This window comes from Aquarana catesbeiana, linkage group LG07 (genome assembly GCF_042186555.1).
Source record: "Aquarana catesbeiana isolate 2022-GZ linkage group LG07, ASM4218655v1, whole genome shotgun sequence".
Classification (NCBI taxonomy): domain Eukaryota; kingdom Metazoa; phylum Chordata; class Amphibia; order Anura; family Ranidae; genus Aquarana; species Aquarana catesbeiana.
Genome location: NC_133330.1, coordinates 132,075,170 through 132,099,543, shown reverse-complemented (window position 1 = coordinate 132,099,543; position 24,374 = coordinate 132,075,170). Strand labels below are relative to the sequence as shown.

At 43.6% G+C, this 24,374-nt stretch overlaps 1 protein-coding gene across 14 annotated transcripts in view; it reads right to left on the bottom strand.

Annotated features, from left to right (window-relative positions):
• The window catches only part of NOL8 (nucleolar protein 8), a 602,139-nt gene that overhangs the window by 501,717 nt on the left and 76,048 nt on the right, over positions 1–24,374 (bottom strand). For 11 of the 14 annotated variants that reach the window (XR_012235284.1, XM_073592676.1, XM_073592685.1 and 8 more), the window contains exons 5-7: positions 15,452–15,545; positions 14,066–14,213; positions 3,086–3,154 (exon numbers count right to left, since the gene is read on the bottom strand). Coding sequence is in view for 13 of the 14 variants with exons in the window: in XM_073592676.1 (XP_073448777.1) it covers positions 3,086–3,154; positions 14,066–14,213; positions 15,452–15,545 (311 nt within the window). In the remaining variant the exon portion in view is untranslated. The remainder of the gene's footprint in view (positions 1–3,085; positions 3,155–14,065; positions 14,214–15,451; positions 15,546–24,374) is intronic. The other 3 variants (XM_073592677.1, XM_073592689.1, XM_073592678.1) reach the window with 1 other exon arrangement.

The following is a 24,374-nucleotide window of genomic DNA, read 5'->3' as shown; positions in this document are numbered from 1 at the left end:
TCAGGCATAATGTGCTGTATAATTTTAATCTCGTAGACTGAAGCTGTTGCAATTTGGGATTTTCCTACAGTGGTGTGTATGGAGATCTTGTGTTGATCTCACTAAGCCTTGCAGACATCTGTTCCCAACCCTTAACTGTTGTGCGCATTGGAATAGTCATATCGGGGTGAGCTCTTGGACTCGGAAAATGAGAAGGGGAAGCACTCCTAATGCCACATCCGTAAATTCAGGGAAACAGGAGAGGATACCAATATAGTAACCAAAAATCAGACTTTGAGGCATGGAAACAATGGCGAAGTAATAAAAATAATATTCTTAATATTTATTGAAAAAAGTTTATCATATATCACAATGTTCAAAGAGGATAAAAAACATGAAAAATGATAGGTTGTACAATAGGCACTTGTGCGTCAACGCGTTTCGCCGCAAGGCTTCTTCAGGACACGATCAAGGTTCCGAGATGTAACAAAAAAAGAGAAAAAAAAAAAAAAGAGCGAAAAAAGAGAATCTCACTATCTGAAATGAGATATATTCCAATTAAAATCAAAAGTATTACACATACATAGTTCATGGACACCAACAAAATAATCCATTGAAGGTATCTATTTTGTTGGTGTCCTGTTTCTTTTGGTCTCTCCTGGATAGTTTAGCATATGCTTTTTAATGTAATATGATATATGTAATACTTTTGATTTTAATTGGAATATACCCTGTATCTCATTTCAGATAGTGAGATTCGCTCTTTTTTGTTACATTTCTGAACCTTGATCGTATCCTGAAGAAGCCTTACAGCGAAACGCGTAGACGCACAAGGGCCTATTGTACAAACTATTGTTTTTCATATTTTTATCCTCTTTGAACATTGTGATATGATAAACTTTTTTCAATAAATATTAAGATTATTAGTTTTGTTACTTCTTGTTACAGAGTATGACCCAAGGATAGCCGCCTCTAAGTTCACTGTGGGATGTGAGTGCGATTGGATATTTCACCAACGCACGGTTACCATAACTGCCGCCCAATAGTATTGCTTAAAACATGGGCGTGCCAATCCCCCAGGAGAAAGTTAGTTGTAGGGCAGCCCTAGCAACTCTAGAGGTGGACCCTGTCCAGATGAAACTGCCCACTATACAGTCCAGTTTCTTGAAGAAGGAACTGGGAATGGGGACTGGAGTATTACGAAATACATAGGAGGAATTTTGGAAGAAATTTCATTTTAAGAAGGTTAGTCCTAACCGGCAAAAGGGGTTAGGGACTTCCATGTCTGACATCTAGAGGTGAGCTGCTGGAGGACTGGCTAGACGTTGGACAGGTATAATGATCCTTTTGGACTTCAATTCCCAAGTACATAAACTTAGATCCCCAAGTCAGAGGAATATGGGCTGCTAAAGGGGGAGCAACTGGGATTACGGGAAAAGGAGCGACTTGGTCCAGTTGATCTGGATACCCAAAAAAGACCCAAACTGATTTATAACCCCCAAGGCTGCCGCCAGAGAATCAGATGCGTCAGGGGTATAGGAGGGCGCTGTCCGGGTATAGTGTTTCTCTGTCAGCGGTCCTACTGTTAATCCCTTAATTGCATCTGAGGATCTAATTAGATTAGCCAGGGGGTCTATAGCTAGAGCAAATAGCCCTGGGGACAGAGGGCAGCCCTGCCTGGTCTCCCTATGTAAAGAGATTTTTGGTGAGAGAATACCATTGGTCCCAACTCTAGCTGTAGGGTCTCTATAAAACAATTTTATCCAGGAGATAAATTTGGGTCCAAATCCAAATCTCTCAAGGGTCTGCCAAAGAAACTCCCACTCTACTGAGTCGAAGGCCTTTTCTGCATCTATTGAGGCCAAGACTCCTTGGGACCTAGTATTAGTTGCCTGAGAGGTATTAGTATAGAGGCGCAGTTTGCCCGGCATAAAGCCCGTTTGGTCTCCATGTATCAGGGATAGGATAACTGAGTTAAGATTGTTCGCCAGTATTTTGGTGACCACTTTGGTATCAATATTAAGTAGCGATATTGGGCGATACGATGCACATAGCTCAGGGATCTTACCAGGCTTAGGCTCCACCACAATGACTGCCTCGGACTTGGAGGGTGGAAGGCAACCCTCTTCCAGCATTTTCAGCAGAAGTTCATGGAATTGGGGAATAAGAAGCTCACTGCTGGTTTTATAGAATTTCACCGGTAGCCCGTCAGGGCCCGGGGTCTTGGCTGATTGGAGTGACGTTAAGGCTATTTGCATCTCTTTAATCATGCTAGGGGTGTCTAGTCTTACATGCTGTTGTAGACAGCACTGGGAATTCTACTTGGCCTAGGATGTCTTCAGTCTGTCCGAGGCGAAATCAACCCTCGGAGGTATATAGGCACTCATAGTACTCTGCAACTTGGGCATTGATTTGTAATGGATCAGACTGCAGAACACCTAGTCATCCCTGAGATTAGCAATATGTGATGTGGTAGAGCATTCCCTAGCTCCCGCGCGGCCATCATTTTGCAATAGGTCCTCACAGAAGAGGTAAATGTGTGCAAAACAATGCAAAGACAGCTGCGAAAGGGTTAAAGGATGTGTTCACCTTTAGTAAATGGTTACACCTATATTCAGGGTGTAACACATTACTAAAGCAACTGCCTCCCCCCCCCATCCCCCATTGTGACAGCGGGAAGGGGATCCTCTCCCCGCACACGCTATCACAATTCAAAAACAGCGCAGCTCTCCACCCACACAGCTGTGTCATTCTTTCACAGTTCTGACTTCAGTAACTGTGCTTAGAATGCTTTACAGGCTCCTAAGAAAAAAAAATAAATTTTTTTATTTTTTTTTACCAGCAAAAAAAGTGCGCATTTATGAGGTTTTATTTAAAAAGTGAACTTCTCCTTTAATCTGCCAATATCCATTAAATGATCTTGAGGATGGAAAGCCAAAGTATGATATTTTAGTAGCTTCACTTCATAAAAGCCAAAATGTTATTGCAAACCTTTTCGATTTTGTAAAAGCTCATATACTTATTCTTCAAAACATTACCCACTAAAATTCAGTGAAAATCTGCACCTGGCAAAGAAGTAAATTGCAGTTTGGTAAGAAAAGGATATTTTGCTTTGATTTTTTCCATTTAAATGTAAAACAGGTAGGACTCTTCCAAACTTGCTCACCACCCAATTCTAAAACAAGAAAAAAAAAAACACTTTATAAACTTTAATGCACCAGATTTTTCTAGATATCGTATGAAAAAAAGTACTACAGAGTCAGAAACAAAAGAACCACATTAGTAAAGAACTTCATTAAGTGAACATTTCTGTAAAACCACATAATGCAAGACATTAGTTATGACAAGGAGATTTACTGTGGAATCCACAAAGTTTACATAAGCACCATGCATACTTCTGCTTAAAGAAAAGAGAAATTTTGACTTGCTTGTAAATTCCACATATTAGAGAGCAAGAGGACACAGGCAGGATATTCATAGACCTGGAGTTATAGGCTGGTACCTTCAGGTGACTGGACACTGGCGAAGCTTTGCTAGAAACATGCTCTGTAAGAGCTTCATTATTTTCTGATATAAAAGAAAAAGAGGAGTAGGGGTTCTGACCTCCATTTTGTACCCCTTTGAAACCACAGATTAAACTCATAGGTCTGGGGCATTTGTGACCCAGAGAAAGGTAAACTGTAACAGACGCCCCCCTCCACTCTTAGGAATGAGGGCGCCCCATCATTATGAAGAGGGATTGGGGTGGACTTGGTAATTCATTAGTTTCAAGTCTTCCACTGAAAGGAAGGATTGACTTTTGGCTTTGAAGATTAAGACTGTGGGGAGCACTGAGGCACTTTTTGAGGAGGTAAAAAAGTGTCCAAGGAAGGTAGTTCAGGAACCTTCCAATGTGGAAAAAACACTTTTCCCCACTGACAGCTTTGATGAATTTGTCAAGTGCTTCACCAGACGTCTTCCTTCAAAGGACATATGTGTGAGGTTACATTTGCAAGCAGCTTTAGCGGTTCAGCCTTTAAGTCCTAGGATTTGGCGCATATAAATAGAATGGAGAGCTGTATCATGACTTCTAGGACTCTAGGGCAGGGGTAGGCAACCTGGGCACTCCAGCTGTGGTGAAACTACAAATCCCATCATGCCTCTGCCTCTAGGAGTCATGCCTGTGATTGTGAGTCTTGCAATGTCTCACGGGACTTGTAGTTTGACCACAGCTGGAGGGCCGAGGTTGCCTACCCCTGCTCTAGGACATAAAAAAAAAAAAAAAAAATAGTATGGCAGTCTTGAAGTGCTATGCCAGAGTTAGATCCTGGAAGAAAGGGCAATGAACTATCAACAGAATCTTAGCACAATTAGCTGCAGTCTCGCAAACAAATTGTAACAATAGCAGGTTGCAGAGTTGGGCCTGCGAGAGTAGACCGAGCCTGTAAAAGCATGTCAAATTTTCTGTCAGCAGAATCTTTAACTACCTCAATACTGGGCACTCACCCCAACCTTCCCAGACCAAATTTTCAGCTTTCCGTGCTCTTGCAATTTGAATGACAATTACGCAGTAACACTTAAAAGGCTAAGTTCACCTTATTGGGTAGAATTTTACTTTTCATAATAAACAGAAGCATTGTCCAATGTCCTTTCTGCCCCAGCCATCCCAAAGTGCTCATCTGTCACTTACCAGTTTTTGCGTTTCTTTATAATTTTTTTTAACCACGAGGTCAATTTCCAACACATCCTGCATACATGTTCAGTATTTTTTTGCTAGAAAATTACTTTAAAAAAAAAAATTCAATATTTGGTGGTTCTAAGGCAGAGGCCCTAAAGAATAAAATGATGGGTGTGGCAATTATTTATGTCAAATGGTATTTGTGCAGCAGTTTTTCAAATGCATATTTCAAATGCATACAATACACTTTAATGTACACAATACCCAATTGTTTGGTGGAAAAAAAAAAATGGTACGCCAAGTAAACAGATACCAAAGATGTCATGCTTTAAAATTGCGCACAGACATGAAACAGCTGCAAACTACATCATCATATCTATAGATAAAGCTTTAAAACCTTTACAGGTTACCACTTTAGAGTTAGTGCAATCGCTGTTTACATAAGATGCGGGCCTTTGCACACATGTTTGAGCAGTTACAGCAATAAAAGATTTTTAAACAATTAAAAAAATGAAAGCAGCAGTGCAAAAATAGACAAAATACATAAATACTAATAATAAAAAAAAAATTAACGTTCCCCCCGTCCCCGTGTGCAAAGGCGAACGCATGCATTGGTCTTGTACGCATGCAAACAGCAATCGTCCCACACATGAGGTATCACCGTGAACATCAGATCATTGGCAGTTATTCCAGCACCAGATGACCTGTGTAAATCTAAAGTGGTAACCTGTAAAGGCTTTTAAAGCGTCGCCTATGGATAGCAAAATTCACGTAGTTTGTCACAGTTGCAAGGGCGTGCCTAATTTTAAAGAGCGACAAGTTTGGCGTCTATTTACTTGGCATGACATCATCACTTATGTTTTACCAAACAATTGGGTATTTTATATTGTTTTTTTTTTTGCATTACAATTCATTAAAGTGTATTTTTTCCAAAAGATTGCGTTTGTAAAACAGCTCCGCAAATTTTGTGAGACATAAAAAAAAATTGCAAAACCCGCAATTCATTCTCTAGGGCCTCTGCTTTAAAAACAAATATATAAAAGAAATTTTCCAGCAAAAAAATAGATTTTTACATAAACAAAGTGTCAAAAAAGGCTTGGTCTTAAAGTTCAATTTTTTTATACTGCACTTTTATTTTTATTTTTTTGATCACTTTTATTGTTCTCATAAGGAATGTAAACATTCCTTGCGATAGTAAGGATGGGTCCTTTTTACAGAGAAGACCCCAGATGTCACCTCTGCCCTTAAAAGCTTCGGATCTTACCAAGATCGGTATGATCCAATGCTTTTCACAAATCACTAATGGTTTGTTTACAACCGGCAAAACCAGAAGTGACAAAATACTCGTCGCTTATAGTTTTAGACCAAAGGATCAGGGTCATTCCAGTCCCTGATCAGCTCTATGGTCAGCCGTTGGGACCACTGGCTGCAATCCTGGGAGAGCCTAGAAAGGCAGCCGCTAGGATTGCTTTTACAAGAAAGTGCTCCCCTGGCTGACAAAAACTTTACAAGAAAGTGCTCCACAGGCATCACAGTATAACTATGCAGTCAAGCAATATATGGGTACATCGCTCGACACCAAGTGGTTAAAAAAATGCTTTCTCCTTCCTTCAAATCCTGTAGATCATCTCTATTAAGGATGAGCTCCAGCGTGTTCGCACAGCCCACATGTAGAGCCCGACAGGAAGTCGGGACTGCGCTGATCACAGGCAGTGAGACATTTCCCAATCTCTGCAGCCGCGCATTGAGACAATGTTTCACTGCTTGTGATTAGCGCAGTGCCGACTTCCTGGCGGGCTCTGCACGTGGGCTGTGCAAACACGCCAGAGCTCATCCTTAATCTCCAACATACACTGTCTTAGTGCATCACAGAATAGGGAGTGCTTCCCTGCTGGACCACATCTCCCTCATTATACCACCTCTTTTTTTTCCACCCACTTTTTACACAATCACCTTTAGAGCTAACCATCAGCTAAGTAATGAAAAGGTGTGTCGATTTTGATATATATTGAATGGATTGTTCAGGTGGATTCTCTTATAGCACAGGTTTGGTAAATATAAAAAGGACATTTAACAGAGATTGTACAATCAGAGATTGCATAACGCAGCCCTCAAAATTTTCACTCGCCTGCTCACATCTGGCAAGTGGAAATTAGCTGAGGGCGAGTGTGAAGCAGAAGCGGACTGGGCCAACAGTTTACTGGCTGATCGCTTCTGGTAGAAACGGCCGCATCGTTTCTGCCAGAAGCGACCAGTCGGTCAGATCACACAGAGCGGGTATCTCCCACTGTGACACAGCTTGGATATGAAACACTGTACAAAAAAATATTGGAAAAAAGGTTCCAGACAGCAGTTCTTCAATGAGGACCCACTGATATATTGTGTTGATTATCTTTATTGAAAAAACCCTTAAGTATAAAATTACATATATAAACAATTTAACTACAAAGTAACTACAATTGAAAAAAGACTATTCCCCCCTCCAGCCAATGATAAAAATAAGACAGACGTCTTACAGGGAACATGGGTGGCCACCGTGCCTTATACACACACTTCTCTCAATTACTCGTCTTGCATACACATACAGACAATAGTCTTAGACCCGGGTCAATTGGATGAATTTTAGCCAAAGCTGCTCAGATGCTTTGAAAATAGACTAAAAGTCCATGGGCTTATGATCAGAACGACTGTCTGTATTAGGTCTGCATTAATAGGCGAGAAGTCCACCCGTAGGATCGACCTAGATATATCAGTTGTGAACCGACATCCATACAATGTATCACTGTTAAATACGGGAGTCAGCGATTTGTGACCTGTCGGATTAGAGTCCACTGATGTTTTCCATATAGTAACATATATTGATCGCTCACCGTTTAGGAGTCTTGATCTAGTTGACTCTCAATCCACATATGTCTCGTGCTGCTGCCGTCTCCTTGCTAATCACAAAACCGCGTTGGGAACCGTGCACTCCCTGCGGTATTGGTTCCTCCAGATGAAGTATACGGTAGGTCGCAAGGTTCAAAATCAGCCAACTAGGCAGTGTCCAGAGGCTATATCATCGATGATGTAACAAGCCACTTTCGGAGGACAGTGGGAAGAGAGGATCTCTGTTGAATTAGCGGTTATGGTCAATCCAAAAGGTGGAGATATACAGGGGTGGTTCCAGAGGTCCCAGCCACTACTCACGTAGTGGCAGGATGTTTACGCGTTTCACCTGTTCCCAGGTTTCCTCAGAGCATGCGTGCTGGGTCAGGATACGTGCTTTAAATAGCCAAACTATTGACAACAATTAACAATTAAAACCATCCACACCTGAACACCCATCACTACGTCATTCACCACAAGTGCAAAATTTAAAAACCAGTATAGGTGCGAACAAACCACGGACCAAATAGATGTTTTAACAACAGAAGTGTATCTATAATTTCCTCTATAGATCAGAAGATCTGTCACTTTTGTTGAGCGATAGCAGCCTATATAAGAGATATATGCATAAACATCCCATGTATGATGAACACATGCAAATTTCTATAATCTAAAGGGAGTTGCAGTAGTCAAGAGATGACCAGCGAGTAATTAAAGGCAGTGAAACTGATCAAATCACCTGTGCAAAATAATGAATAGCCTGCAAACATGACCTGTTGGGGCGCCTTGAGGGCTGGAGTTGAGAAACACTGGCTTAGAGAGCCACAAATGTTGCAACAGTTCTGCTACACAGCTTCTCATCAGCATCAAAATACTTGCAGGTCCAGACCTCAGCTATAAAACTGACAGCAAGTCAAGGTAACAACATTCATGGAGCTCACAGTAAAGCATTTGGATGAACTAGTTAGAGCAATGTCTCTCAAAATTTTCAAACGTGGCACCCTTGAAAAGTGTTTTCAGTCTTGTACTACCCCAGTCTAAGACTTGGTTCACATTACTGCATTTCTGTAAGACGCGCAAAATTACACCTGTTCCTGACATGCAAACATACTGCTCCTTCTCAGATGCACAGGGGTGTCATTTCTTAATAATGGTTGACAGTGTGTTTTCGGTGCAGCTGAAAGTTAAAAAAAAAAAAAAAAAAGAAAAGGGTCAGGGAGTTATTTTCCTAAGTTTCTGTGGGTAGGGAAGCCCACAGAAATGAAAGGACTGCCCTACAGGCAGCCACAGAAATGTGAACCAAGGACTCATTCACATGTGAGGTAGGGAGATAGCAAAACCAAGCTGGCTGTTGCCACTGCAACTAAAGGGGGAGCAGCACTATACCACCCAACTGCTCCCCCTTTAGCTGCAGTGGCAACAGCCAGGGACGTACACATGCTGTGACCGCTGTTGGAAGTATACCTCCGGGTGAATGAGACTGGCACTGGACGAAGTTGTGGCACGGTTATGCTGCGTTCAAACAGTTCAAAAAGGCAGTGAGGAGGCAACATTACGGCTCTTCGCTACTTGTCAGATACCTCTGAAAAGCGATCCGAGCATGGAGTCCTTGCCGCCATTATAAATGAGCCCTTCAAAAGACATACATACACACCGCCTTTTAAAAAAAAAAAAAAAAAAAAAAACACAGTACTGTATCTGTACTTTCACTAAGTACTGCCCTGTAGGGGGAGGCAAAGAGCTCAAGATTCAAAAATCCCCCCTATGATGCAGTGTTAGGGCCTAGTGGTCAATCCCCACATCCGAGGCCTGTCACATGTCGTCACTGCTCAATTATATGACATCAGGTATTTCAGTGGCAGCTGCTACAGGGAAAGAACTTTTGGGGGGATATCTGTAGAGGTTATCAGTGGTGAAGGGTCCTTTACACAATAAATCGGCAAAGTCACAGTATCTCTATCTGGATATTATCTATAAAATGATCATTTGTAGCAGTTCCTGTAATTATTACACCATTAAACTGCTGTTAGTTTAGTAACGGTATCAACTGTAAAATAATATAGTGCAGCATTAAATTAACATCAAATAAGAAAAATTTATTGAAAAAGTTCATAAGCAGTCATGAGAATATGCAAATCCAGTACATAAAAATCACATGGAATCAGCATAGAAGATGGCCGCGGGTGACGTCGCTCCCTTTTCAAAAAGGGAGCAAAGTCACCCACAGCCATCTCCTATGCCGATTCCATGTGATTTTATGTAACAGTGCTTGTTGGCCAGCACGTAATGGCCTTTTATGCAAGTGTGACTCTTATTTTATTAAATATATGCTAGCAGAGAGCACTAGATGTTTCCTGTTTTATTGTATATATCGGGACACTGATGATTTGATGCTGCGATCCCCTACCTATGAGCCTGTGTGGTGATCCGTGTGATTTGCATTCAGAAGCGGAGTATTGATATCCTCCAGGATTTTTCCCTTCAGGGAAAGCTTTTATGACCCTTTGTTGATTTAGGGGTCCCAGGTGTGGAGGTGAGCAGCACAGAGTGTCTTGAGTTGGAGGTCACACTTTTTGGCACGGAGTTTCTAATCTTCATGAATGCACATTGTCACTATTGGGAAATTGATTTGCAAATTCTCATTACTGCTTATGAACTTTTTCAATAAATTTTTCTTACTTATTTGATGTTACTTTAGCGCTGCACTACAGGCAATACTCGAAAAATTTGAATATCGGAAAAAAGTTAATTTCACTAATGCAACTTAAAAGGTGAAACTAATATATGAGATAGACTCATTACATGCAAAGCAGGATAGTTCAAGCCGTGATTTGTCATAATTGTGATTAATATGGCCTACAGCTCATGAAATCCCCAAATCCACAATCTCAAAAAATTAGAATATTGTGAAAAGGTGCAATATTCTAGGCTCAGGCTGGGTTCACATTGGTCCGACAATCGCTCCGACATTGGGAGCTCATGTCGCATGACGTGTGAAATTCAATGTTTCCCTATGGGAGCCGTCCTAACTGGTCCGACACAAGTCGCTCCAACTTTAGAAATGCTCCCTGTACTACTTTGGTCTGACTTTGATCCTACTTCAGCCCATTGACAATCATTGAAGTCGGATCAAAGTCGGATCGCCGTCTCGCATGATCCGACTTTTGCATGCCACTTGTGCTCAGATGATCTTGAGGGTGAACTCCGCACCAAATTTTAAATAAAAAACCGGCATGGGTTCCCCCTCCAAGAGCATACCAGGCCCTTGGGTCCGGTATGGATTTTAATGGGAACCCCCCACGCCGAAAAAACGGCGTGGGGGTCCCCCCCAAAATCCATACCAGACCCTTATCCGAGCAAGCAGCCCGGCCAGGAATGGGGGTGGGTACGAGCACATGGGGGGTGGGTTCTTTGGGGCAGGGGGCAGCCCTTGGGGCCCCCCCACCCCAAAGCACCTGGACCCCATGTTGATGAGGACAAGGGCCTCTTCCCCGGCAACCCTGGCCGTTGGTTGTCGGGGTCTGCGGGCGGGGGGCTTATCGGAATCCGGGAGCCCCCCTTAATAAGGGAGTCCCCCAGATCCCGGCCCCCCACCCTATGTGAATGAGTATTAGGTACATCGTACCCCTACCCATTCACCTAGGGAAAAAAAAAAAAGTGTTGATTAAAAAAAAAAAAAAAAAAAAAAAAAACACAACACACTAGACAGGTTTTAAAGTAATTTATTAGGCAGCTCCGGGGGTCTTCCAACTTCGGGGGTCTTCTTCCTTCTCCGCGCTCTCCGGTATCTTCTGCCGGGCTCCTCCGCTATCTTCTGCTCTTTTGCCAGCGGTGGCCCGGTCTTCGCCGTCTTCTTCAATCTTCTCTTCATCCGATGTTGACACGACGCTCTCTCCCACTGTAATGCCGTATGCGCGGTCCGCAAGGACTTATATAGGGATGGGGCGTGGTCACTGGGTAATGTCACCTGGTGACCCCGCCCCTTATTACGTCACAGTCCCATCATGCCCCGGGACTGACGTAATAAGGGGCAAGGTCACCGGGTGACATCACCCAGTGACCACGCCCCATCCCTATATAAAAGTCATTGCGGACCGCGCATACGGCATTACAGTGGGAGAGAGCATTGTGCCAACATCGGAAGAAGAGAAGAGGGAAGAAGACTGCGAAGACTGGGCCACCGCTAGCAAAAGAGTCGGCAAAAGAGCAGAAGATAGCGGAGGAGCCCGGCAGAAGATACCGGAGAGCAGGAGAAGAACCGGAGAGCGCGGAAAAGGAGGCGGCTGGAGAGCGCGGAGAAAAAGGAAGACCCTCGAAGTCGGAAGAAGACCCCTGGAGCTGCCTAATAAATTACTTTAAAAACCTGTCTAGTGTGTTTTTTTTTTTATTGACACTTTTTCCTAGGTGAATGGGTAGGGGTACAATGTACCCCATACTCATTCACATAGGGTGGGGGGCCCCCTTATTAAAAAGGGGGCTCCCGGACTCCGATAAGCCCCCCGCCCGCAGACAATGACAAACAACAGCCAGGGTTGTCGGGAAGAGGCCCTTGTCCTCATCAACATGGGGACCAGGTACTTTGGGGTGGAGAGGGCCCAAAGGCTCCCTCCTGCCCAAAACCACCCACCCCACCATGTTGAGGGCATGCGGCCTGGTATGGTTTGGGGGGGGGGGGGTGGTTTGCGCTCGCTCGTCCCCACCCCCTTTCCTGACCGGCCGGGCTGCGTGCTCGGATAAGGGTCTGGTATGGATTTGGGGGGACCCCACACCGTTTAGGAGTAGGGGGTTTCCCCTTAAGATCCATACCAGACCCAAGAGCCTGGTATGCTATTGAAGGGGGAACCCATGCCGGTTTTTTATTTAAAATTTGGCGTGAGTTCCCCCTCAAGATTCATACCAAACAGTGCCTGGTATTGGCGGGCATCCAAGTCAGATCCCCGTTCATTGAAAGTCGGACGCATGTCGGCTTCTAGTCGCAGGGCAAAGTCGGATCCAAAGTAGGACAGCTGTTGTGTCGCACCAGTGTGAACCCAGCCTCAAAGTGTTCCATTCTAATCAGCTAATTAAGCCATAACACCTGCAAAGGGTTCCTGAGCCTTTAAATGGTCTCTCAGTCTGGTTCAGTAGGAATCACAATCATGGGAAAGGCTGCTGACCTGACAGTTGTGCAGAAAACCATCATTGACACCCTCCATAAGGAGGGAAAGCCTCAAAAGGTAATTGCAAAAGAAGTTGGATGTTCCCAAAGTGCTGTATCAAAGCACATTAATAGAAAGTTATGTAGAAGGGAAAGTGTAGAAGAAAAAGGTGCACAAGCAGCAGGGATGACCGCAGCCTGGAGAGGAATGTCAGGAAAAGGCCATTCAAAAGCGACTTTCACAAGAAGTGGACTGAGGCTGGAGTCAGTGCATCAAGGCTGGAGTCAGTGCATCAAGAGCCACCACACACAGACAGATCCTGGACATGGGCTTCAAATGTCGTATTCCTCTTGTCAAGCCACTCCTGAACAACAAACGTCAGAAGCGTCTTAGCTGGGCTAAAGAAAAACAGACCTTGTCTGTTGCTCAGTGGTCCAAAGTCCTCTTTTCTGATGAGAGCAAATTTTGCATCTCATTTGGAAACCATGGACCCAGAGTATGGAGGAAGAATGGAGAGGCACACACTGCAAGATGCTTGAATTTAAGTGTGACGTTTCCACAGTCTGTGTTGATTTGGGGAGCCATGTCATCTGCTGGTGATGGTCCACTGCTTCATTAAGTCCAGGGTCAATGCAGCCGTCTACCAGGAGATTTTGGAGCACGTCATGCTTCCTTCCGCAGACGAGCTCTATGGGGATGCTGACTTCATTTTCCAGCAGGACTTAGGACTTGGCACCTGCCCACACTGCCAAAAGCACCAAAACCTGGTTCAATGATGTGGGATTACTGTGCTTGATTGGCCTGCAAACTCGCCTGACCTGAACCCCATAGAGAATCTACGGGGCATTGCCAAGTGAAAGATGAGACATGAGACCGAACAATGCAGAACAGCTGAAGGCCGCTATTGAAGCATTCTGGTCTTCAATAACACCTCAGCAGCGCCACAGGCTGATAGCTTCCATGCCATGCCACATTGAGGCAGTAATTGCTGCAAAAGGGGCCCAAACCAAGTACTGAGCACATATGCATGCTTATACTTTTCAGAGGTCCGATATTGTTCTATGTACAATCCTTGTTTTATTGATTGCATGTAATATTCTAATTTTCTGAGATTGTGGATAGGGGGTTTTCATGAGCTGTAAGCCATAATCATCACAATTAGGACAAATAACGGCTTGAACTATCTTGCTTTGCATGTAATGAGTCCATCTAATATTAGTTTCACCTTTTAAGTTGCATAAGTGAAATATATGAATTTTTGCACGATATTCAAATTTTTCGAGTATCACTTGTATATTATCTTACATTATCTGGGATTTTTTTTGTAAATTTGACTAAAGTGTTCAGCAGCTGTTTTGATCTGTATTATCTTTTTGTGCTGGAATATTTTACTTTTTATAACTGTATCAACTGGTTGATTACTTGCCTTGTGGTTTGGTACTTCAGTGCCTGGTACAGCAAATTTCATCAGGAAGTCTGTGACGCCAGCTTTCTCTAAAGACAGTACTATGTCATTTTGTAAACATGGCGCATTGGCTCCTTCCTCCTTGGCTTCTTGTCTCTCTTTTGAAAGCCTGGATAAACCAAAAAGACCAAAACTATTGTGCTTACTCAGTAATTCAGTGATAAATTCTGTAAACTATGACAACCAGATTTTAGTCAGATCAACTAAGAGCTTACTTATGATCAGTTACTAAATATGTCAAAACTTTGCACATTGCTTATATGTAACTGAAATAGCCATGGTAAAAAGGAAAATGCATGAAAGAATAGAAAAGAAAAATTGTCCAATACAAACTTCCACTACCCCAGGTTAATCTCTTTTCTATACAAGCCATTCATCTTGGCCTGGAACTCAATTTCCACTTATGTTTCAAAATGGCAGCAATCCCTTCTTGCACGACCTGGTCATAAATAAAATGTTTCAATTTAAAAATTAGCTTAAAAAGTGCTGGTGCACTGGTTCTTAGTGCGTTTTCAAAGCCAACAATATTCATTAAACTCCTAAAAGTTGTTCCTAAATCTTGCTTCTGTGGCTGAAGAATGTATGGGGGTATGCTTCATATTTGAAGGTTTTGTACGCATAACCATATTCTAGGACTAGAGCCTATTTGATCATTATTATATTACACATTATTTGATGTATTACTGTGTAAAGATCCATGTGTGGTGCTTTTACAGCTCCAGTGGACAACCTAACCAAACAAATGTTTAAACGAAATTTACCAAATGCCTGGAAACACAAACACACACACATTGTCCTTTGTACTGGGCATTAGAAACTAGGCTGAATGGCATCTTGAAGAAAGTTACCCTGCCTCAAAGAAAAAAAAAAAAAAAAAAAAAAAAAAAAAAAAAACCCATACAGAGCAAGCCTTTACCAAACAAATTGTATGCTTGCCTGACCAATGGACAGCAAGATAATTCATGACATGATCAGATAATGTGGCTTTTTTCTGGCTATCTGCTGTATCATGATTGTGCCCTGTAGTGACATAGCAGCCAGCTTCAGGGATCAAAGTGGGTAGTGTTGAATAACTTTGGCACCCACAGCTCTACTAGACAATAAAGAATTAACTACTGTACTGCCTACTGTAAAGATATGTACACAACCAAAGTGCAGGTGCACATCCTCACGAGATTGAATATCCCGTTTTTTTCAAGAGGCAGCAGTGAAGTATAGTGGCATCTCCAGTGCCTCCAGATTCCAGTGTCTGGAAGTCAAGGTTCAAGGTTCAGTGTTTTCTTAAAATCTTTTTAGCATTTAGTTTGGAGCCAATTTAGACCATAGTCCTTTGTAGGAATTGTTTACCTGTGTAAGAAGCTTTCCTTAGCTTTTTCAATTTGTAATATTCCTCCTTTCCACTTTGTTTTGTTCAGAACAGATATACCTAGGAAAAGAAATACTAAAATTAATGGTAATGAGCAATCTTAGACTTAAGAGTTTCTTTAAACTCAAATCATGTTCATACTTGTCCACTAGAGAACTAATTTTCTATAGATTGGTACAATCCTGGTTTATCCTGCTGTTCACCATCTCTCCCTAAGAAAAAAAGAGGAGGGACCAGGTTGGTCCCAAGAAAGCCAACAGAAGGAGAAGCTACCACGTATATAGATCAAAAGTGTACAAAAAAACTATTGAAATTCCGTATAAAAACAATAGTAAGGGATCCCACATCTGCAGGTCTAGTCTACACAGGTGGGATCTGTTCCTCGACAATATCAAGAGACCATGAAAAATAAAAAAGCAAAAAACAACGTTGTATTTAAAAATAGACAGTGGTGGGTCGACCCACCTTACCCTAAATTCCCTATCCAGACCCCAAGTACCCCAGGGAGACCAAACAATGGTGTGCTGATAAATGGATAATTTCTTGTGAACTGCTGGCTCAGATTCCACACACTGGGAAGAACACCAAGTGCAGGGGTGTGGGCTAATGGTACTTAGTGACACCTGTGACTGGACGTGTTTAATACACGTATACTAGATGCAGCCGCTAAATGGGCAATAGAAAGTCCGAGTCCTAATAGTGCGGTGATAGAACATAAATGTGGATGCCTGATATGTCCATATATGACAGGGTACACACGGTGTAAGCCCCTGACCAGGGTTGAGGCCGGTGCACTTGGTCCCGGCTGGGACTAGGATAAGTGGACCACAGCGATATAATTTCAATAGAATGTATAGGCTACAGCAAGGGTAGTTTCAACGGCATCATTGCTTCAGCATTCACATGTGATCCCTGTGTAGAATTTGAATGGACATGCAGTCTTTGGCACCCAAAATGCCCAGGGGTACCAAGCATGGGATGTATACAGTCCTGTACTTGGAGCTGGCTCCTATGATAGGCGAATAACTGCCTCAGTATTTCCACAATATGCAGCTCTGTTCAACTGAACAATCTGAGCATGGGAGATAAAGTGTATAGCAGTACCGCGGCAGGTATAGGTCAGTTCAAGACACAAAGTTCTTACCCATCCTGCCGTTCAGTGCGATAACCGGCCGACCCCCTCCATGCAATCAAGAGACCAGCCTGTGGAGACTCGAGACCTGCTTAGCCTGTGGATCCTCATTTGGCTTCCGTCAAGGAAGGGTCAGCTTTGCGTGCTGGGACTTCTGGGACTTACAATTTGGCCACCGTGCAACATCAATTGGCGCTCGGGCGGCTCTCCTCCTCTACTCTGGCTTCCTCACACACCAGCACCGTGGCTGAGCTGCTGCTGCAGGACCTGGACACATGAAGTCTGTCTCCTTCTGGTCAGTGTATGTCAGCGCAATTAAAAAAAAAAAAAAAAAAAAAAAAAAAATCGCAGAGGAGATCAAATACCACCAAAAGAAAGCTCTATTTGTGGGGAAAAAAGGACGTCAATTTTGTTTGGGAGCCACGTCGCACGCCTGCGCAATTGTCAGTTAAAGCGACGCAGTGCCGAATCGCAAAAAACGCTCTGGTACCCGCTGGTGACAGCAGATCATTAATTGGTTAACTTTCAGATCAGCTGCCAATAAATTATTACACTATTGGCTCTTTCATCATATATGCTTCGCTGAGTTTGGATTGAGTGGTCAAGACGTGTTTACACCGTTCCTGTATGGAGTCCTGCCTGCACCTCAATATATCTGCCCTCTTTTGTTTGCATATCTGGTAAGTGGACATTCCCTAAGGTTCGTTAATATCAGTGTTTGCTCACTTGGTGTTTGTTTCCTGGCTTTATTAAATCTGCTCACAATGGTCTGTCATCTGGTAAGCAGTTAGCATCATTAACCTTCAGCACTTGGTGTAATTTCCTTCACATATCCTTGGGGTGATTGTTATACAATGACTATCCATTTATATCTGGTAAGCAGATTTTGGCTGTCGTGGTAGCTTTCGCCTATCCATTTTCAGTTTGCATGATACTCACTACACTGCCCTGGTTATTTGCACAGGATTTTATATGATCACATATGATTTATTGTTAGTTGAGTGTCACATTTTTTTGGTTTGGAGTGTTTTTTATGTCAACAGTATTACGCTATATTTTTGTCATATATTTTTCGGATCATAATCTGTGCATCCACGGGACGAGGGCATTCATCCTGCTTCATCTGGATTGTTCATCTAAAAGGCCCAGGCTGGGTTTAAGCCACTCGCCCCTTTTTGGCTTACTTCTGGTAAGCACAATACCTATTGGAGTGTTCCGTGAATTGTGTCTTTCATCACTGTTTTCCTTTTGGATGAAGTTCACGTTATCCATCGAAGTTATACCTACTTTTTTTTCCTTTGGATCACTAATTGGACTATTCACTTATGTATGGGACTTCATAGTTGGATTATTGTTCACATCACCTTATAGCGCGTTTTTTTGCCTTTTTGATTTTATTTTAGGTGTGCCACACTTATACCGCAGCTTGTTCTTTCCTTCCAAGTGCAGTTTTTTTCCCTTATTTATACTTTTTAGTGACCAGTGACACAATACAGTGATCAGTGCTATAAAAATGCACTGATCACTGTATAAATGACACTGGCAGGGAAGGGTGATCAAAGGGTTAAGTGTTACCTAGGGAGGTGCTTTCTAACTGTCAGGGGGACAGACTGACTTGGAGTAGAGAGAGTGTCTTTCCGGTGCTCGTTGGTGGCCGGCAGACAGAGTCCGCCTGACCCATGGGCGAGTTCCCGCGGCGGCCCGCAAGTGCACGAACCAATGTACCAGTACGGCGATTCGCGCAGCCGGGCCACCTTGCCGCAGTATAACTGCAGCTGCTGGTCGGCAACTGGTTGATATAAAAAACAAAAAAAAATGACCAAGAGGTCAACGTAGAAATGTAAGGTACAAAATATTATAACAACATTACATAGATGTACAATCCAAGATACAAGTACCCTACTACTCTCTGGAGCACCAGACAGGCCATCAAGCATATATGGCCTAGTCAGTCAAGGTGGTCCAAAAGGTAGATCCTGACATTTCCGAAAATTCAAGTTAGACTTACCGGTAACTTGTTTTCCAAGAGTCTTTCAGGACAGCACTTGAAAGAGTGACTCCTCCCCTTGCAAACAGGAAACACCTCTTCCATCAAACTTTAAAAGGAGGCTCCTTTCCACACATTGTCAGTAGTAGAGAACCTCTGGCCCCAAACTGGAACACATAATCGAGATATGATTAGTCACAGTGTATATATATATATATATATATATATATATATATATATATATATATATATATATATATATATATATATATATATATATACACATACATATACACATACATATATACACACATATACATACACATACACACTGTGACTAATCATATCTCGATTATGTGTTCCAGTTTGGGGCCAGAGGTTCTCTACTACTGACAATGTGTGGAAAGGAGCCTCCTTTTAAAGTTTGATGGAAGAGGTGTTTCCTGTTTGCAAGGGGAGGAGTCACTCTTTCAAGTGCTGTCCTGAAAGACTCTTGGAAAACAAGTTACCGGTAAGTCTAACTTGAATTTTCCCTTAGCGTCTTTCAGGACAGCACTTGAGAGGATAATAGAGACTTACCCCCCCCCTAGGGAGGGACCACAGCCTGCAGAACCTTTCTGCTAAAAGCCTGATCCCCTGCTGACAGGAGATCCAGTCTGTAATGACGGACAAACGTTAAGTAACTTGACCACGTAGCCGCCTTACAAATCTGATTTGGGGGGGCACCAGCTCTTTCTGCCCATGTAGTGGCCTGGGCCCTCGTTGAATGAGCCCTAATTCCCAGCGGGGGAGATAAACCCATCTGAGAGTAGGCTACAGAAATAGCTGTCTTAAGCCATCTAGCCAATGATCCTTTTGATGCTTGGTGGCCTTTTTTGTTTCCAGAAAAAAAGAAATAATGAATCTGAAGCTCTAAAACCTCCTGTTACTTCCAAATAATGTAAAAGGATACGTCTTACGTCCAAGTTGTGGAACTGCTCTTCCTTTTTACCCGAAGGGTTAGCACAAAAAATTGGGAGAATAATCTCCTGAGACCTGTTACTAAAACTTGCCACTTTTGACAAAAACCCTGGGTCTACCTTAAGGACAACCCTATCTGGAAAAAGTGACAAAAAGGCTCCTTTACTGATAGGGCGTGCAGTTCACTAATCCTTCTTGCTGAAGTAATTGCGACCAGAAAAAAGTTTTCAAAGTTAAATTCTTTAGGGAAATGGTCTGTAAAGGCTCAAATGGTTCTTTTACAAGAGCTTGCAGAGCCACCGAGAGATCCCAATTTGGAAAATGTCTTACCGGGACCGGTCTTGACCTGGAAAGTGCTTTGAAAAATCTCATGATCAGAGTTTCTGAAGATAATGAACTCCCCAGATAAACTCCCAAGGCGGCCACCTGCACTTTAAGAGTGCTGACCGCAAGATCTTTGTCTGCACCTTTTTGCAAAAATTCTAGCACAGAAACTAGGTCTTTAACCTCCCTATGTTCTGAATGACAGAAAGAAACAGACTTTCCATACTTTGGCGTAAATACCCCTGGTTACTTTTCCTACTAGAAAGCAACGTAGTTATTAACTTTTCTGAAAAGCCTTTGCTCCTCTCCTCAGATACCAGGCAGTGAGCTTTAACCTGCCTACATCTGGATGATGTACTGGCCCCTGAATCAACAAATCCTGACTGAGCGGAAGATGCCAATATGGTTTGATTGCCAACTGTAGAAACGTGGAAAACCAAGCTCTTTGGCCAATATGGAGTAATCAAAATTATTGATACTCTCTCTTTTAGTATCTTTCTCAACACTAGTGGAATTAACCGGAATGGAGGAAAAGCAAATCCTAGGTGAAAATTCCACGGATGCGCCAGAGCATCTATCCCCTGAGAGCTGTTGTCTCTGAAGGGAGAAAAATTGCGGGAGCTGCGTGTTTTGTCTTGAAGCAAACAGATCTACCTGCAGAAGGCCCCAAGTTCTGGTGATCAATGCAAACACCTCCTTGTTCAGACTCCACTCTGATTCCTGCACTGTCGGCTCAGATAATCCGCTACTTCCTTTAACGTGCCTTTGAGATGGACTGCGGATAGTGCTAGTAAGTGGTTTTCCGCCCACTCCAGAATCTGACAGTAAGTGAAGAGACCTGCTTCTTGTGCCTCCCTGTTTGTTCATGTAGGCTATGGTAGTGGCATTGTCCGACAAAACCTGGACATGGCAACCTATGAGGCTTTGAAAGAAGAAAGCTAATGCTTGGGCGACCACTTTTAGCTCTCTCCAATTTGAGGATTTTTCGGCCTCGACCTGGGACCATGTTTCCTGTGCTAAGGCCTGACCCATGTGGGCCCCCCATCCCTGCAAACTGGCGTCTGTTGTGACCACTTTTCTGGTCAGAAAAGACCAAAGAAGACCTCTTTGTAGAACTACATGCCTTTTCCACCACCACAGTGAACGTTTGACTCTGGTGGGGATCTTTATCTTCGTATCTAGACTCTGTCCTGTGGTTCCATGTACTCAGAAGGAACCTCTGGAGAGGCCTGAAACGCAGCCTTGCCCATTGGATGGCTGGCATAGAAGAGGTTAATGTCCCCAGAACCGACATAACCCTTCAGACTGAAATCAGCTGGTTTGTGTCAGGAAGGGCATGCCAGCACCCAAGATGGCTGCCGAAGAAGACGACCTGTTACCTCTTAATATAAACAAAAAAGTGTAGCGCTAAGTCAACAGGGCACCTTTAAAACTAATAGGTTAAGAAACCTATGCCTTATACGTAATATAGCTAAACACACATAAATGATTCACATTGAGAAAACTCAAATGGAAGCAAAAATGATTAAAATGAACAGTCAGTGAGTTAAAAACTAAATGGGTCACCACCCAAAGGTGAAGTAAGGAGCACCTTCACCAGCATACAACATAAAGTCTTTAGAGATGATGGTGTGCAGTCAATCAAAAAAAGTCCCACATAACTAAATTAAATAGTGCATATATGGACCAGCTTCAAATATTACACCACAGTGTCTTCACAAACATGCAGTACACTCAGATGGTACAGATGGGGGCTTACCGGAGGGTTTGAACCCAAAACAGTGTATACTGTGAGGGTCAAACCGGCTTTTATTGCTCCCTGGCAATACTGAGAAGACCTTGGTAACCTGAAGACATCAAGGGGGGTTTTTCTGAAGACGTATCTTCTCCAAATATAATAATGAATCTCCCCGCGTATGGTTCATAAAGGGTACAGAAAGGACCACATAGTGTAATACCGTAGAAACCGTATTTATTAAAAATTAAAGAAATACACTTACATGATGTAGATGATAAAAAAGCGCTTGTACATAAAAAGGGGGCGGCAGTGGAGTCCTCCCGACGCGTTTCGTCTGAGTAGACTTCGTCCTGGGGTACCCTCCACTGCAGCCCGACTCCCTAATATAGGAACTGTGTTCATCCTGATGTGACTCCAGCCCGTTCAATTCCAAGAATTTGCACTTCCGGGTTGTCCAAAATGGCGGACCCGCGTGCGTTTCAGGCCTCACTTTGGTGGGTGTGTTGTGCGTTCCACCCATCAAAACTAAGGCCAAATGTTCCCCATGTGTCTAATGTTAAATGCCATTATCGTACCATTATCATGTTAAAAGAGAGTGTAGAAAGTAATATTGAGCTTAAAATAAAATATTTGCTTGTGTATATAATTTGTAAGCATTAGTTCGTCACCGCCAATGTGTGGCGACGGGTCTTAGCTGATCTCGCGATGTGACGCTGTGACGTCAAGGCGCGGAAGCGGAAATACTCATGTAGATCTCACCGCTTGCATTCCACTGGTGGTTAGCCGGAAGCTCCCGGAGAAACAATAAGTTGGAGGTGGCTTCAATAAGGATGGCTTGCGTTCCAGTTCCTAAATGAAGAACCGGAAGCATGCGTTTCATCCCGTATCATGCACCCGATGAGGGCAACATAATAGTTATGTGAGCGCCCTGATCTAGCCAGGTCATATGTAAAATTTGCATGAATAGAGGGGTGCGAAAGTTGCATGTGTGTAAACCCATGTGTCATAATCGATGAAACGAATTCAATGGGCTGGATTCACATGAGTCTACACACTTTACATCCGTAACCTCCATAATTTATAACCTTCAAAAGGCAATACAGATCTTACCCATATATAAGCAAATCCGAGATTGCAAAATTGTACAACATAAAAATATTAACATATAAGAATATACATTGTGTCCCTTACGATTCATCCAGGAAAGCATTAACGTCTATCTCTACATTGAGCCCTAAAGGGGCAAAAGTCTGCAACTCATATGCCCAGAACATTTCGAGGCGGGATACTCCTTGTTTTAGCACCCCCTCTCCAGGGTGGTGTATATTTGTCGATAATGACAAACTGCGATCCCTCTGGATTCCCACCGTGGAATTCCTTGTAATGTCTCGGGACCGTGTGTTTGGGGTCTCTGCTTTTAATTAGGGCGATGTGCTCCCCCACCCTAATCGAAAATGTCCTAGTAGTGCGACCTATATATTGTTTAAGACAGGGGCAAGTAATAAGATACAATACATACCTCTGCCTGTCAGGAAGGGCATGCCAGCACCCAAGATGGCTGCCGAAGAAGACGACCTGTTACCTCTGCCTGTCAGGAAGGGCATGCCAGCACCCAAGATGGCTGCCGAAGATGATGACCTGTTACCTCTGCCCCTGTCAGAATGCCATTGGTGCACACGCACCCTGTGACAGCTTTTGACGCCCAAACAGGCTACTTAAACTCAATCAGTTTCCAGACTCGGTGCTGTCTGCTCTTCAGCGTTCCCTGTGTATCCTGCAATTACTTACATGACTTCCGTTCCTGTTTGGGACCTGGCTTGCTTCCGGACGTTCCTGTTTCCTGCCTGCATCCGACCCCGGCTTGACCTCTACTCCGCACCTGCCTGCTCCTTCTGTCACTTCGCTGCCAATCTGCTTACGACCCGGCTTGTAATCTGATTCCGCTTCAGCCCCTGTTCCTGACGAGCACGTTTGTGTATGACCCGGCCTGCCTGTACCTGCCTTCTCTTCAGCATCGAGGGTGCCACCATCCCTTCTGCTGCACCTGCACTTCTGCCTGTGGGAACCGGTTGTCTACTTGCTCCAGCTACCTGCCTACCACTGCTCTGGGATTCCTACAGACACCTCTACAGCCCGGCCGAGTGCTCCGATCCAGCTCCAGGTTCAGCGATCCTGCCAGGCACTCGTGCAACTCTGCATCTTGGTGCTTCCTGTCAGCTCTATCAGGGGCTCCAAGTCAGAGTTGTAAGAGAGGCTGTCCTCTGCATATCAGGCTCCATCACCAGGTACGTGAAAGTAGCAAACAGCCATGTCTGAGCCTGTGCAAGGACCCTCTCCTATGGAGCAACTCTGCCAACACCTAGCCGGATTAACACAAGCTGTAAAGGACTTACAAAACGGTTATACCCAGCTGGAAGGCCAAATACAGACCTTGTCTGCCTCTGCTCCTGCTCAAGCACCTTCCACTTCTGGGATGCCAGCAGCTCCCGCAGTCGTTATGCTACCACCTGAACCCAGAGTCCCAACTCCTGAAAAGTTCCACGGAGAACACAACGAGTTCAGAGTCTTCCGCAACGCATGCAAACTATTTTTCGCTACAACCACGAACCTTCTCCCTGGAAGCCACCAAGGTCGGGTTTGTCATTTCCTTGCTTCAGGGGGAACCACAGGCCTGGGCTCACCGGCTCCTTGAACAAAAGGCCACATCTGACGGCCTTAGCCTCTTTTTTGGAGCCATGGCTCAATTATATGAAGACCACCAGC